This window comes from Notothenia rossii, assembly GCF_949606895.1.
Source record: "Notothenia rossii genome assembly, chromosome: 5".
Classification (NCBI taxonomy): Eukaryota; Metazoa; Chordata; class Actinopteri; order Perciformes; family Nototheniidae; genus Notothenia; species Notothenia rossii.
The window spans coordinates 70,081,318-70,098,835 of NC_136903.1; the positions used below are offsets into that span (position 1 = coordinate 70,081,318).

General features: G+C 40.2%; 1 protein-coding gene across 3 annotated transcripts in view; it reads left to right on the forward strand.

The window, feature by feature from the left end:
• Window positions 1-17,518, forward strand: part of kif5ab (kinesin family member 5A, b) — a 65,558-nt gene that overhangs the window by 4,981 nt on the left and 43,059 nt on the right. For 2 of the 3 annotated variants that reach the window (XM_079683127.1, XM_079683128.1), the window contains exon 2: window positions 15,878-15,965. In XM_079683127.1, the coding sequence (XP_079539253.1) occupies window positions 15,878-15,965 (88 nt within the window). Of the gene's footprint in view, window positions 1-13,812; window positions 15,317-15,877; window positions 15,966-17,518 lie in introns of those variants that run through there. The other variant, XM_079683126.1, reaches the window with a different exon arrangement.

Here is a 17,518-nt window from a genome sequence, read left to right on the forward strand (position 1 = left end):
ATTGATTCTCTATTTACTGCACACCATTTATAATTCTATAGATTACCTCTCCCCGGCTGCTGTTACGTTGTGTGCTTAGACTACTATAGAATCTCAAAAGAGTTCAAGCCTTTTTAATTACAATTGAGAAATACGCCTTTTTACATTTTTAGGAAGAATAGAGGATTAGACCAGTCTTGTCAAAAGGTTCACAGAGATGTAGTGTATTATCTACCAAGGATCACCTTTTATATTTTGGGATTAGCTTCGTTTGAGAAGGCCCTTATTTTCTCTTGGAAGCTTTTTCTGAGGTTGGTTGAAAAATAAACTAGGTTCCATGGTGATCTGATGCAGAAAATAGGCATGTAATGTTGTTAGACAGTCCACAATTATTTATGAGCGGAAATTCAAAGATGTCTGTCTGCTTTCTGATGGAGTTGCAGCTCTCTTCCTGTCGAGCTCGGCTGAGTGCTGGTCCTTTTTTCTTCTCTTCTTTCTTTCTTGATTATAAACCAAGAAGGAAAAGCAGCTGCTGTTGAAACAATGCTTGTCGGCGCAGAGTAAAGTCACCTGTCTCGTACATTTTGTATCAAAGTTACATTGCACGGTTTTCTCCTTAAGCATATTTGTTTTGCATTCTCTTTCACTGTCGGCAAACCAAACAGTCGGACATGGAGGTCCAAAGGGCTCCCGCATCCCCACCATGCACGCTTTAGTGCTCTAATTCTATCAGTGCAGTGCTCATACCCCATCCAATTAGGAAATGCAATAGGATTGCTGTTTAAGGTCAAGATCAGTGCACATTTCTCCCTTTAGTTGCCTCCTCCTCCGGAGCATCTACCACTTTGGATCAAACCTCATCTTCTCCCCCTTATTTCTCTCTTCCCAAATTCACACTTCAGTGTATTTGTATCTTTCTAGCTGTGTTTCATGGTGTGATGATTCTGCTGCTTATTTCCTCCCGACTCAGCAGCAGTTTTGGAGGATGTGAAGAAAAAGCTCAGCCTCATCTGTCATCTCATTAAGTCAGGAGGAGGTTTCAAGTGTCGAGAGGGATGCTCCTGTCAGTCAGGAGTCATATGTTAAAAGATTCTTCCGACTTTGGTGAGTTTATTTCGGCAGTCAGCCGAGAGATGTGAAAACTGACTCACTGAAAGTAATTTTGCTGTATTTCAAGAGTAAAATCAATATTCTAATCTCTACAACTTTATGGCTAGCTTTTACTTTTAAAATGTAGAGTGCCTACTCTATCTACCCATAGCCCATAACGACAAGGGCTGAAAGCTCTCCCTCTCATCTTTTTCATATTAACAACATCAATTTAGTCCGCACAGCCACACTCAGCAACAGCATTTTATAGCTGCCAGTTTCTACAGCTCATCTTTATTTTTATTTAGCCTGCACACATGCCTGGGTTAGATAAGCTTGTGCCAGATCGTCAACACTTTCCCAGCCCTTTTCTCTCCCTTAATGACAGAAGTGGGCTGTGACCACCAGGCCTTTAGCTCCGGGGAACATTAATGGAGCATCCTCACCTCATTAGTCATGGCCCTGCCCAGGATGCAGCTTGGTCCCCAAGTCTGCCCTTGGTGTCTGTTGGCAGTACAACGTAACCGGCTGCACATGCTCCTACACGTGTGTGCACATGCCAAGACCCCCGAGCAGTTGGAGCTATATTTGCCTGGACGTAAGACAGGAAGGAAATCCCAAGGATACGATTAGAGGATCCCTGCCTTCTGCGAGCCCAGGACTTCTGTTTCCTCATATTGATCACAGTTCAGCTTATTGATCTGGCACTGGAGGACAGTGACATCCACCCCGGGTCTCTGTTTATTTATTTTTTCTCAGAGGAACCAAGCATTCAAGCACATTCTCCTTTACTTTTTTTTAACAAGGTTAATCACATTTTGGTTTTTAGCGAAACTATTACATAACAGAGACTTGAAAATCTTCACAATCTCACAAAGGCTAATTTTAGTCTTTGCTTTGCTCTGGTTTGGTCTTAACCCAGACTTTTATGCATTTATTCAGGCTACAATACCAGCTGTTGCTTAGTGTTTCTCAGTAGGTTTAATCAAAACAGTGATTTTTTTTGCTCTTTTGCCCCACCTTTTTTCTATCTTGCAAAGTTTCTAATCTACTCAGTTTCATGCAAATTCCAAAGGTAATAATTCTGGAAGCCTTTTGTTATCCTCACTGCACAGCTTGGTCCTTAGTTGCTGCTGAATAACTAAGAGAATTAAATCCCCCGTACCGTGTTTTAGATTTTTAGAGCAAATTCAATTAATTTCTCACTACTGCTCCTTGAATTGTTTAATTTCTACTTAGCTTTTCCTCTACCATCACTTGCTTTAATAATTGTTGCCAGCGTACAGAGGTTGATAGACATATATGTCAATGTTTCCATACACGACTTCTTCCCTCCTACCCTAATTTATAATTAATTCTCCGCCACATGTGGTCATTAACAGCTCTCATACTAATGGTGCAACGGGCTGGATTTGGTTGATGACTGCATGTGTCTTCCTTTGGAACTATAGGTACTCTTGAGGATCAGTCACTGTGTGGAGGCACTATAGATTTAATTAGAACTGTGGACCAGAACTACAAAAAACTCCATTTCAGTTTGGAGCAGAGCTGGAGATGACAGCAATATATGTTGCCTGCATTATCGTGTCTTTCGGCATCCCTTAACGCCTACATTCAGTCAATACTGTTGCTTGTTTGTGTACTAATTGAATAACTGGTTTGGAGGAATCGATGGCACCTTTTAAGAGCCTTCCTTATTAACATGGCTTTACTTTTAAGAAGAAATGGGCATCAAGGCAGGTGTTTGTGGAATAATGTTACTCTCTCTCACAAATGTACAGTGGCCCTGAAGTGCAAGTCAAAACAAAATTTCACAAAACACTACAGCATTTCACAAAACACTTAAACATTTCAAAAAACACAACAACATTTCAAAAAACGCTACAGCATTTCAGAAAACGCTACAGCATTTCAGAAAACGCCACAGCCTTTCAGAAAACTCCACAACATTTCAGAAAACGCTACAGCATTTCAGAAAACGCCACAGCCTTTCAGAAAACTCCACAACATTTCAGAAAACGCTACAGCATTTCAGAAAACGCTACAGCATTTCAGAAAACGCTACAGCATTTCAGAAAACGCCACAGCCTTTCAGAAAACTCCACAACATTTCAGAAAACGCTACAGCATTTCAGAAAACGCTACAGCATTTCAGAAAACGCCACAGCCTTTCAGAAAACTCCACAACATTTCAGAAAACGCTACAGCATTTCAGAAAACGCCACAGCATTTCAGAAAACGCTACAGCATTTCACATCTTACGGAAAGGGTATTCCTTTAGGGAGAACACTTCTTGTTTGAGATTGGACAGAGACAGCCAGAGAAGCACTGCTGTGTTTGGTTGTTTTTGCTGCCAGACAAGAAATTAAGCTTCGTGATTGGCCAGAACCCGGCCAACGGCACCAGGTATTTCCTGTTTGGTACTGTTCAGCTGTTTCTTCACGAATTTTAAACTGAGTAGGAAAGAATGGAAGAAGAGATGGAAATCTTAAGGGAATATTTTAACGAAAGATATACATACGATGTTGTCCTCGACATGCTGTCAACCCATCACGACATCAACATGTCCCTTAGAACCTGGGGTGTAGTGCTGCCAGAGCGCCGCTCCGGTTGTTAGCATCTGGTTAGCTAGCTATGCTAATGTGTGTAAGGAGTTGTTTCTACAACAAGGTGGAGGAGAGTCCTCTCCTGTGAGACTGAGAGGATCTTATAACTACAGCTCAGTGAGGTAAAGGACTCTCTGAGTGTTTAGATAGTTAACTTTAGTCTAAGTTTTCTCGGTGGGTCTCAAACGGTTTGGTCACCATTTATGTAAACAAGTATTTCCAAGGCACACCTTTTTTTATGATCATGATAGTTTTACAAAATAAGAGAATAAATGAAAAACAGGTATGAAAGAATTCCAACTCATACTATAGGACAGTAAAACTAAAATACAGTTTAGAAGGGGAGTGATTAGTAAGATATGCTATGCATAAAGAAAAAGTACTTCTGTTTACAGTTTCACATGGGTGTTGTTGAGAGATGTATCCATAGATTTAGTCCCTAACTTTGCTCTCAAAGTGCACCAGATTGATGCATTTAACTTCAACATTTGAAAAGCACTACACCCCTGCTTAGAAACCTGAAAGCGTGGTTTAAAGAGTTAGGTCTGAGGAGACCTCACTGAGCTGTAGTTATAAGATCCTCTCAGTCTGAGAGGACTCTCCTCCACCTTGTTGTAGAAACAACTCCTTACTGTATGTACGTTAGCACAGCTAGCTAACCATATGCTAATAACCGGAGCGGCGCTCTGGCAGCATACACCCCTGGTTCTAAGGGACATGTTGATGTTGTGATGGGTTGACAGCATGTCGAGGATAACATCGTATGCATATCCTTCGTTAAAATATTCCCTTAAGATTTCCATCTCTTTTTCCATTCTTTCCAAATCAGTTTAAAATTGGTGAAGAAACATCTGAAAAGCATACATGCCAACCTTTCCAAATCCAAAAGAGGTTTGCGCGTGGCAAATGTGCACGCCCAAACTAGATAATCAGAAGAAATGGAACCCCAGTAATTACATGTATAAACCATGTATTTAACATATATTGCATCATTTAATGCATTTTTCAGAAAAAGTGGTAGTTTGGTAAACAGTGACATCAACAACATGTTTGGTCATAAAATGTCCAAAATTAAATGAATGGGAGATAAATATCCCAAAGTCTCCACATTTTATTATATTTTCTGTGTGTTTCTGGTCCTCTTTCAGTTGAGACAGTGTATGAAGGATGTGTAAGGATGTAAGAAAGCCAGAACTCTTGTGTGAACATTGGATAAAGCCAGGTTCATATTCTTGTTTCATGTTGTTGACATATTAGTCAAAGGTTTGCACAGAGCGATATATCTTTGTGTTGCGCCATAAATGAGAAAATACTGCATTAAAAAAGTCATTTCCTGCATGTTTTTGCAGTGTGATATAAATAATGCACAAGCTTTCATATTGCTGTAGTTCACTAAACAGAGACATTAACGACATGTTTGGTGTTGAAAATGTCAGAAAAAGTGAAAGAATGGGAGATAAATATCCCCAAATCTCAAAATGGTTTACGTATGTTGTGTGTTTGTGGTCCTCTTTCAGTTGAGACACTGTAGGAGTGTAGGATGCTTCTGGAAAAGACCAAACACTGGATGTCTTTCAGTTGCCAAAATGTGTTTTCGAGACACTGATATTCACGGGGAAACCCTGCAGGACTCAAATGCCTCGTCTCTGTTCCCCTAAACTCATTTGGGAGTGATGACTGATAATTATCAGTCCCGGGGGACTGCGGCAGGCTGGCTTGACTGTGTTTTCCGAAGTGGAGGCTGGCTTGACCGCAGTCCCGGGGGTAACACTCTCCTTCCTCTGCACGTTGTTTCTCTTTCAGAAACACAGAGGACTGTTTGTGTGATGGGATCGCAGATCGCTGCAATCGGTTTCCGCTAAAACTCGAGTCCGTGGAGTGTCCTTTTTATTTTTTATAATTTGGGATGAATGACATTCTGGGAAAGCCAGCTAAATCGGTATGCGTTAGAAACATGTCAAAAGAGGTAGACTACTGCCCAAATCGGCAGGTGTGGAACAGTACCAAACAGGAAATACGTGGTGCTGTCGGCCGGGTGCTGACCAATCACGCAGCGTAATTTCTTGACTGGCAGCAAAAGCAACCAATCACAGCAGTGCTTCTCTTGCTGTCTCTGTCCAATCACAAACAAGAAGTGTTCTCCCTAAAGGAATACCCTTTCCGTAAAATGTGAAATGCTGTGGTGTTTTCTAAAATGCTGTAGCGTTTTCTGAAATATGCTGTGGCGTTTTCTGAAATGCTGTAGCGTTTTCTGAAATGCTGTAGTGTTTTCTGAAAAGCTGTAGTGTTTTGGGAAATGCTGTAGTGTTTTGTGAAATGCTGTAGTGTTTTTTAAAATGCTGTGGCGCTTTCTGAAATGCTGTAGTGTTTTGGGAAATGCTGTAGTGTTTTGTGAAATGCTGTAGTGTTTTTTAAATGTTGTTGTGTTTTATGAAATGTTGAAGTGTTTTGTGAAATGTTGTTTTTTTACTTGCACTTCAGGGCCACCGTACAAATGGGCACAATAACTGTTTTTTAAAATGGTACTTGTGATGAATTGATGCACTCTTCTTGCAGGGTTTGTATGTTTTGATTTGATTATCTTAGCACATAGACACGATGCTTTTATAAGGTTAGCTTGCCGGCTGAAAACACGATTTTTCTCTGTATTAAATGCTAAATGTTTTTGGCTTTTTTCCTTGTTTTTCCGAAGCAGCGCTGACAGAGACAAAGCTGCTGTCAGGAGTAATCCTGTACCTTGTGTGAATTAATTCTGACTATATTAGTTTATATGCAGTTTTAGCTGAAAGCAAATGGCTGTTGGCTGAAATACAGCGGTAAAGACTTACAAGACCTCAGATCTTTCCTTTGATATCACATATGCCCTTTGAGAGCAGCCAATACCATCTCAGGTTGTGATTAAAGCTCTGTGCTCCAAGCTGAGGTCGTTGGTCCCTTTTCATCTTAAACAACTTGTTTCTTTGTCAAGGACCATTTCTGTTTTCTGTAACATTTCTATAAATCGATGACGTAAATAACTGGAAGCATGTGAAGGGTGGAGGCCCAATCAATCGTGATGTTAGACGAGGACAGGACAGTGAAACTGTCAGTTAAATAATGAGGCGTCTTCATCATCTCTGACATGTGTTTTCCTTCTCTTTGTTCTTTCCTTCACTCTTTCTCTCTTTTTCACTCTATGTTTTACTCTCAGTCTCGGTACTAGTATCTGCAGTGCAAGCCTATTTGGGTGGACTTTCAGTCTGCCTTTCTGGTACTGGTTGTCTTTGGCTCTCCAATTTGTGCTTTAGCTTTTATTCCAGAAATAAAGACAGTGCTGTATTATTTAAAATATTGGGATTATAACGGAACAAGACACCATTATAATGCACTATTGCTAAGGTTTATACCAAAATTACATTTCACTTGATACCTCAGAGGAAAGGTACAAGCACTTGTTTCTTTAGAATCTTCCTTACTTATTCAAGAATATTAGCCAGAGTTCTTAAACTGTTCCTGTTTTTTTTTTACATACGTTTTTGTACAATAACTTATTCGAAGTTAAACTATTGAGATTTGTCAAAATAACGTCATAGTCCACTTAATCATTTAATCACACGATCTTCATCAGTAGAAGGAATTTGCTCAGTTATTATGGAATTGTAAATGTTAAAATTCCCTTTCTCTCTTTGCACTTTAAAGGAATACGTTGTATCACTTTCTGCCATTCCCTCACATCACATTCCCACTTCCTCAAACACAATCCTTGCCTTTCTCTATCGGTCCCCCAGGTAGTTCTCCTGTCCTGTCACCTCACCCCCCATACAGCCACTCCCTCTTGCCCTGCAGTAACCCCTCTCCCTAAGGTCCCAGTCACCTGACCTTCCCCGCCCACCTGTTCCCACTTTCTTCCTCAGCTCGGCAGATATTTAGGGAGAAACATCCTTACAAAGAGTTAAATGAATGTGAAGATTGATAGCACTTATGTATCTGTCTGTATGATAAATATGCAGCTCATATCTAGAGGTAACAACATCTCTTTACCAGCCCCACTTTAGCTCTAATTGACACATTATATCTTGTCTGGCAACCTCACAGTGATTACAAAAAGACTCAAGGAAGTCACAGCTTACAACCTGCTATATTTTGTATGATAAGGTATCAAATGACAACATAAAAACAGTGTGAAAATATGTTGTTGCTAATAGTGATGAACCTGTACATTATCGCAGGCATCTGCATGATTTCCCCCTTGGTTTCACTGCAACTTTGCTATTTTAGTTCCCTCAAAGATGTCATAGCGTTGTTACAGATGCAGCAGGCCTTTGCTTTCAGCTAAACGCTCTAGCTTCTATATACCATGCTTGATTAACTTTGAAGGTCATATGTCAGTCAAAATAAATAACTTATTGCCGTTTTTAGGACCTAAAGGTTCCGTTTGTAGAATGTTTTTGAAGAAATGAAATGTAATAGTAATACAAAAATAGTTTTCTTTAGTGTACTTTAATCTGCAAATGGTTGTTCCCTACATAGTGAGTGGATCCATTTTTACCAAAGTCCACTTTGTTGCTCTACCATTTTACAGTAGACAAGAAAAATACAAACCAAACCCTAGCTATAGAGAGGGATTTTCATTTTTGAGGTATTTAGCTATTTCACAATCTACAGCCTCATTGCTATGACACTAAATCCTACTGGAGCTTTTATTGCCAGAATTGACCCTGAGGTGAGATTGAAATGTCAACTGCTGTCTCAAAGGTCAAGAATATACTTTGAAATTAATCTCTGTCAGAATTGTAATCCATAATAACTAAACAAGATAATGATCATGCCAGATTTCAGGATTCAACATTTTCTGTGTGGGTCCGTGTCTACCAAAGAACAGACAAGTTGAGCTCCATCTGCTTTTTTTTGGAGTGAATGTTTCATATTCCGAAAAGCACTAAAAATGAAAGAATTCAATTATATTCATCAGTTTATTGCTGTAATTTCTGTTATTCTCTGTCAGTCATCGCTGCTCATCTGTCGTGGTTTGAATTTTTTCTGTGTTACGCTCTCCTCAACTGGATGCTGCTCTCTTTTTTCTCACTCCACCAGTGTCCACAGGGAGGTCCATGTTGCTCCTGCTTTCTGGAACTTGGTGAACAAAGCCCACTCATCCCTTCCCTCCGTTCTCCACTCCTCTGACTCCTGCTTCCCTCACTCCTGATCAATTATGCAGTATGCACTATTTCACTTTGATGGGGGACTAATTGCTCCACTTCAATGTGTGGATTTTTAATAAACAACTTGACGAAGGGAACTAAACGAAATTATAAAAGAGTTTTAACAACCTAATGTTGGGTGGTGTACTTCAGTTCCCTTTGCTATTAATTAAGTGAAACACTTACAAAAATAGCTAACTACAGGATATATGCAAAAACCTTTAAAAATACTACCACAATGTGTCCCTGCATTCAGTCAACACTGAGAGCCGCTTTGTGCTCGAGGCAGTGTGCCAGTCGAGTCTGATTAGACTTGTCAGCTCAGTGAATTAGAAAATACGGTCATGTTTAGTAATATTGTGTGAATGGAGCTTTTGCAGTTGTAAGGGATTTTTCTGTTGTCCAGAGAATCACTAATGATGCTGTTATCTGAGGCTCAAAGCCTGATTAGCTTGACGGATTGAGCAGACATTGGCAGCATGAATTCTTCTCTGCTGTCAGTCTCACTGTGCTTGTATGTGCATGTATGTGTGTGAGGAGAAAGACGGGCACTTGATGAGTTTGTGGGGCGAGGGGAGAGTGATAGAGACACACACACACACACACACACACACACACACACACACACACACACACACACACACACACACACACACACACACACACACACACACACACACACACACAGAGTCTGATAAGGGAAATGGGTCCCTCTCCTTTTCCTCATCTGCCCTCAGTCATGCTCACACGCCAATACTAAACCCCTGCAAAAGGAGCCATGGAGCAAAAAGTGAGCAGTCGCCAGACTCGCCTGCTTGCCTGACTGACAGCCCGCCAATGTGTAGGAGGAGGAACACATGTCTAATCCTCTTATCATCTCATCCAGCTCTGCATTTAAATATTGAGCTATATGTCTCCTGGTTAGTGGGAGGGAGACTTTGGATTGAAACTAGATGCAGGAGAAGAATGTGACATAAATTAAACCTCTCTGAAAGGGTTCAAAATGTGTGTGTATTGTTACTTTGGAGCCAGTATTGGCAGTTACCAAATATGTACCCGCAATGTATCATATGCGGGTGCAGTTTTGTGTGTTGGCCTTTTCTTGTGAATATTTTAGTTCACCTTCAGGTCTGTCCACATCACAGTAAAGGAGGCATAGGTCCATTTGGCAAACACTTAAAATGAGCTACATTTTCCTGACAAGGGACCTTTTTGTTATACCTGTTGTCTGTCGGAAGCCAAGGTGGATGTAGCACGCGGTAATTGAGCCTCTAGTGCAGCCAGACCTCTCAGGGAGAATGTGGTGGAACATGGTGAGATTAACCCAGTGTGTGACTTGACATCAGAGAGTGCTTGTCGCCATCCAGTTACATGCCAAATGTTTATCGATCCCATGAAAACGACTGTGTAGTTTAAACCATCTCAATCGTCTCTCTTTAGCCCAGAAAATGCCCTGTGCAGTTTTGTGTAATATTGATGCCTTACAAAAAAGCAACCTTTATTTATGTATTCAGTCTATATCCTGTTTACATCCATCTAAGTACCAAACAGTCTTTCTTGCTTTTTCTTGTAATAGTTAAATAATATGCAATCATAATAACAGTTAAAAGGACATAACATAAACTAAATATTCCATAATGTCCAGCCTAATAGCTGCTAACATTAGACACATGCTGCTATAATATCATTAATGTTTCTTACTGCACTGAGACGCCTAGCTTTGTCGTTTAGCTTCATCACAAGGCATTGTTTGTATACAGACATGTGCATTATTTCAATGTGTCTGTACAGCATGTGTCTGTTAAAAGACCCATGGAACCCAGACGTAGTGGACCCTCACAGGGGGTTCCAAGCCCTCTGGTAAGAGAGGAGCATCTTTGGTCCCAGAGGTATTCAACCCTGTGTACCAGAAGACCTCCATTTCAATTCAACAGCTGCTGCTGAAACACTTCACCCTCTCTTTTCTCTTTTTTTCTTTCACTGCCTCTTGTTAACTCGTTTTCTTCTCTTCAGTCGATTGCCTCTCTTGTTTGTGTATGTTCTCCACCTCACTCCTCAGTTGTTTTTGATCGTGATTGTATTTCACACTCTCATTTAGTTGCTGTTTTTAAGGCTTATTTATCCTACTTATCATTATTCCTTCTCAGTGATTATTTTCCCCTTGTATTTGTTTTGTTCAGCAAAGTCTTGTTTTTAGGCTTTTCTTTGCCGACGGCCATTGATTCTCACAGATTCTGTTGATTTATCTGAGTTTTTAATTCTCTCCCTCTCTCTCTCTCTCTCGATCTCTCTTGATCTCTCCCTCTGCCTGCAAACCGCCGCCTCTTTGTCTTCTGGCAGAAAGCAGTAGATTGCAACTGGACAGGGCATATGGGTGTTTGACATCGCACACAAAGCTGTGGGCCATGTAAAATGTCTGCATGTAGGAGCATCATTTGATATATCGTTTGCACATGTGTACACACACACACACACACACACACACACACACACACACACACACACACACACACACACACACACACACACACACACACACACACACACACACCTTGCTGCTTCCCATTCCAGCTTTATCAGCTGCATGCACAAAATGGAAAAGACATCTGTTAAATTACACACAGAGGTTTCTCTGAATGTCCAATAGATAGATGCAGATAGAGAGCTCTCACAATGTTTAGTACATTTATGATATCATATTTATGCAGCATAGGAGCAGATTAGTGATTTAACAGAGGAGTCAGTGAAACAAATGATTGGCAAGGGTTTTTTGTATCCAGCTTATGTAACCAACTCATTTGATTCACCCCAATGAAGACCACATCATGATTTCTCCCTCACTACCTCCCTCTCTCTCTGGTGTGGTTTGCATGTGCGTACTGTGTAGCGTTGCATGGCTCAGTGGGTACATATTCAGTGCTAATCAGCTCTGATGGGGAGCTTGTTTGTACCTGCAGCTGTAAATACAGCACTTGAAAATAATAACTAAGCAGTTCCGCTTATTAGGAAATGGAGGAGAATAATAGCTAAACTTGAAGCTTGGATTCTGCCACCACTCTTTCACAGACAAAATATTTTAAGCAAAGCTAGCTCTATAAAGTCGGAGTTCATTGTGGAAAAGATCTCATTCACGTCTTACACTGCGTTAATGCTGCCTCATATTCGACCACAGCTCTTGGGAGTGACACAAATGGCATTTAAATAGGTTGAGCAGATACACCGTGTGGCATGAAAAAAGCATAAATGATCTTGGCAGACCAAAATAGCTTAGCTCAACTACTCTCACTATATCATCTTAATGTAACGGTTTCAAAATATTTTCTTAAGCTGGGAAATTATCACAAGGTTGAGTTATTTAAATACTAATCATTCACTTTTTCAGTGTATGAACTGATGGAGCAGGCTACCAGGCTGCATGTTAAACCATGGCAACACTAAAAGGGATTATGACTTTCGGTCCATAACGGTAGCCTGCTCATATCCACTTTTCATATATTTCAAACAGATGAAATACATTTAACATGACTATTTACATGCACACTAATATTCCACTAACATTTCAGATTTGATATCATGGGTCTTTTCGGAAATTCGGAAATAGGCCTTATTCCGAACGTAACATTTTCCGACTAAGACATGTGATAACAATGTTGTTCTTGTTTGAGAAGCCTTATGTGAAACATTTCAACATGTAAACAGTGCATTCTGAATAATTCACCTAATGGGGTTTTCACTCCAGTTGACACACAGCCATTTGCCTTTTTACGGCCAACATTTGCATGCCTGGGTGGAGCACAGAAAAGTAACATTTTGTTTGTAAAAATGTTAAATCAAAATGTTTTATTCTTGTGTTATTCTTCTGTCCCACAGCCTGACTTACTAGTCAACATATCATTTTTACTCCCTTGTTTGTGTTGTTACTGCTGTAAAATATTGACTTTACTATTTTCATTATTTATCATCACCTCCCATTATAGATTTTTGATCATATACTGTAAACAATAAACACTTTACTGCCACATATTAGTCGCTTACAGTGCAAAGCCTTGTACATAAATCTAAGGATACATGCAAAATGTTAAAATGGCATGTAGAAAACCAACATAATATCTATGTGCTTGCGAAATAAGAAAGCAACACAGTGATTTGTGATTTACACCACAAAAGAGCCAATTCTTAAAAGCCAAAGAAGGTATTATTTAAGCCACTTAGATTTGTGTGCGCTGGGATTTTGTGTCAAGCTTGTTGTTGAATGTGTCATTTAAAAGGCTCAGAAGCAGCGGGGCAATAACCTATGTAATACTTTGAGGTGCGGGGGATTATTGATGTATTTTATCCCAGACTGCTGGTGCAGACATAATCACAGTTTTTAAAGCACCCTCCCGAGTTGTATGGCTTTTGTGCAAGGGGAAGAACAACTTTATTTTTGTCATAGTACATTAAGAAAAGATAGAATGCATTAGCATGGGAGTTTGACAGTGTATTACAACCAGTCAAAAATGCTTATTTCTAATGAATGTGTGTGGCATGTTGAAACGGTTCTCAATTTCATTCTCTTTTCAAAACGGTTTTAATGCCTGCCTTTCTCCCTATATATCAATAGATTTCCATATTTAAACCATAGAAGCAATAACAATGTGTTTCCTTGTAGGGACATTATCCCCTCTTGCCTTGAACAGGAGCATGAATAGAACAAGACTCATGAATTTAATGACGTGCTTATGCAACATGGTGCTCCCACTTCCTGCTCCCTATACAACCCTCCCGACAATAAGGAAAGAACAGCCTATACTAGGGATGGTTTGCGGCAAAAGTAAATCCTGGCCATTAGACAGTACATCTAGATTACATAAGAGACCTTTGCAGATCTCTCAAAGGGTACGTCATCTTCTGCCTGACACAGCCTTTCTGCAGGCTTGAAGAAACGTTCAGACACCTTACTAGAGTATGTATGTATATATATAAGTATATGGTCAAGAAGACCAAAGATGACTTCCATGTCTGGTTGCATTAGATGTCCTACACACAAACAAACATTTATTTAATCTGCTTCCATGGTGATTTTGACCCATAATGCCTTAGTTAAACGTTAGATCCTCAAATAAAGCGTTGCATAGACAGCTCTTGATTTTAAACCAAACATTATTTTAAGGTTGTATCAGATTACAAGTATTTTTTAATTAATCATGTGATTTTAAAAAAGTATATAACATAAACATCTACATTTAATATTTCCATGAAACATGTTTTGAAGACTGTTTCATAAATAAGAAAAAGAAAAGACACAATACAAATATATTTCCTCATCAAAGTCAGCATACCTTACATACAGTAAGTGTAGTTTGTTCGTCATGCGACCAACGTATCACAAAGACCATACTATAATAAAACCTGAATGAAAAATAGCTGTGAAGGTAAGATAGCCTTCTACTGTGTTTCTTCTTCTCTCAGTGGATGTCTGCAGGTTTGTGGGTGGTCTAGGCTGTCTTGTACAATTGCACACACTGCTAGAGGAACATTGTATATGCATCCCTACACCCACCACACACACAAACTGCTATCAGGCATGTTTTAATAACAAGACTAGACTGCCTTCAGTTTCTATCTTTTTCACATACTGTGTTACCTCATATGTGATGTCTGTAAAATATGGAAAGTGGCTTTTCAGTGTTATAATGCTAGTTGGATAATTAACTGGCTGAAAAGCGACCCATGTCTGTGTCTGTGGGAAATTGGCAGTTTGACTTGTAGCTGATGGACGTCTGATTGGCTGTCTTGTTTCTCACTAACAGGCTGCTTTTTCGTCTGGTCAACCAACCCACTGATTCAGTATAAAAAAACCTCTTTATAATATTATAATGTTTTAAGTACAGTCTTTCTTCCACGCCATTACTGCTGTCACGATCTTAGTTTTATGTCATGGTTTTAGTTTGGTCTGTCTTGTCATGGTTTCATTTTGCTATTCTGTTCTCCCTATGTCTTGTCTTCCTCCCTGTCGTTAGTTTCCCTGGTGTGTCTGATTGTCTGATTGTGTTCACCTGTTGCCCTTGTGTTTCTCCTTCCCTGCCCGGCTGTTTCTCGTCTCGTGATTATCCCTACCTGTATTTATTCTTGTCTCTTCCTGTGTTCGGTGTTGGTTCATTATTTGTCGTTCATGTCTCCCTTCATGTTGGTCACAGTCACCTTTTGTTTGGATGCTACTTCGTACCTATTCATGGATTCTTGTTTTACCTCGTACCTGTTCATGGATTCTTGTTTTACCTCGTACATGTACCTGTTCATGGATTCTTGTTTTACCTCGTACCTGTTCATGGATTCTTGTTTTACCTCGTACCTGTACATGGATTTTTGTTTTTTCAGCTTTTGAAAATAAAGCTTGCCTTTTGTTTCCTTTTGAAACCTGCTTCCTCCTCAATCTGCATTTGGGCCCTATTTTTCCCCAACCGTGACAACTGCTTTCAGGTCATCTACTTTCTTCTGCTCTCTCTGGATTTGCACTCCCCTGCTCTACTCCTCCACAACATCTCTCCTCTCCACTCCATCACTTTACGCTGCCTCTAATGGCTTCACCTCAGATGTGATCTCTTTCTCTGTCTCTCTTGGGGTTGCACAGCCTTTTGCCTAAGGCTTAACAGTGCACTCATTCAAAGCATCCTCTGCAGTAGCGCAGAATGTACACAAATAAAATACATAGAGACAAACACAGAAAGCCTAGTCTTCAAAGGAGACAAACTGGCCTCAAACTGTGATATATATGCACTGCTATTCAGGACAGATGGACTCAGCGTCCATAAAGCATGTTTACGAATTAAATATGGATGTAGCACTTTACAGTGGCAATATGGCTTTACATAATGTTTTAATGATAAACATTATGTGTGAAGTCTCTCTCACTTTCCCTGCTCTGCTTCACAAACTTCCAAGGAAGGGAGTCACAGGGGATGATGAAGTGTTGACACAAATCAGAATCTCCAATCTGTCTGTGTTGTGGTGTGGCTGACTATGTGTGTTTGTACTTCACAGGGGAAGTCATACGTGTTTGACCAGGTGTTTCCTACGAACACCACCCAGATACAGGTCTACAACACCTGTGCCAAGCAGATTGTCAAAGGTGAGTCACGTAAACGGTTTGCCTTTTCTTTTCATCCGAGACGTGTGAGTGACAGAAAAGCTGAGGGAGAGAGTCAATACTCTTTCAATCTCAATATCCTTCGGTTCACCTTTACGGCTTTGTCAGTTTTCTACACACTGACTGAATGCATTCGAACTAAGCTACTTAAAAGCAGAGAGAAAACCAATATCCATAACATGATGCGACCACACGACTTTCAGGTGTGAGCATCAACATACACACATTAACAAGATGCATACCAATCAAAGCGGAACTGGTGTATCCGAAGGCCCCTAGATCAAACGAAGCCAGAGGAGAATCGAATCTTCTTTCCTTCGCTCCTCCCTCTGTCTGCCTCTCCCCCCTGTTAAGGTCTCATTTCTGTGCCCACATCAAAGTGAGTGTGAAACTTCACTAGCCCTTTTGTAGATGGAGCATGGAGCAAAGAGATTGATTTGCTCGGAAAGATTACTTAGACCGAGGAAGGGGTGTATAACACGGTGGGATGAATCGCAGGGTTGGAAAAATCCAAGGTTAGGGATTTGGCAAAATAAAGGAATGAGATCTGAAGTAAGATTTGAAATCTCTCGGGGGATAAGGGTTAAACAACGAGGCCAGAGACATTTTTAAATTTACTTTTGTTGTCCTTTTTGGTCTTTCTGGTTGTCAGTTTCTCTACATTTTGCTGCATCTTTTTAATGCTTTTTCATCTTTCTCTTACATTTATGCACTCTTTCATCTCCCTCTCTTCTTCTTCTGTGGTTCTCTTTGTGGTGGTCTCTGCTGTTAAGCGATCTCATCTCCATCTGTCTTTATTTCCAGACAGATTCTTTATTCTTTGTTCTATTATGTGTCATGCAGTTTTTTTTTACACAAGGGTTTATTAGCTCAAATGTTGAGGTGTTGTTTCACTTTGGAGAATAACATCTTGGTTGGTACTATACTAGGTGCCTCCTGGAGAATTAAACGTTGCAGGTATGATGTAGGGCTGCACGATTTGGGGAAATAATCTAATTGCGATTATTCTGACAGATATTGTGATTAGATTTGCGATACTTGTTTTTAAGCGACTCAACGGAAGTTTAAAATACGGCCATATCTCCGGCTAGGAAGGTCGCATCAACATGCTTCCGTCTCTAGCACCCCCGCAGCCCGAGCTACGAGTGAAAGAACTAAACTTACATGAAACTTCCGTTGGGTTGCTTTAAAGTCAAGCTTCAGTTGAAGATTCACCCTGTAATAGATGTAAAACATGTGATGGAGCATTACTAACCTGACTCAGATGGTTTGTTTCACCAAACCATCTAGGAAAGCTCCATTGGAAGCCATTTGGAAAAGTATTTCAAAAATACTTGGCAGCTGATTGGATCAATCTGTCACCTTCTATCATGGGCCACTTCTGATTGGTTAACAATGACTGGTACATGTGGAGCAAAGCACTTCTGATTGGTGTTGATGACTGACACACAAGAATAAAAGGTCTGATGTCTAGGTCATGGATTGGCAACTTTGATGGTGGTGGGGGCCACATAATGTATGTACTGGCCACCAGG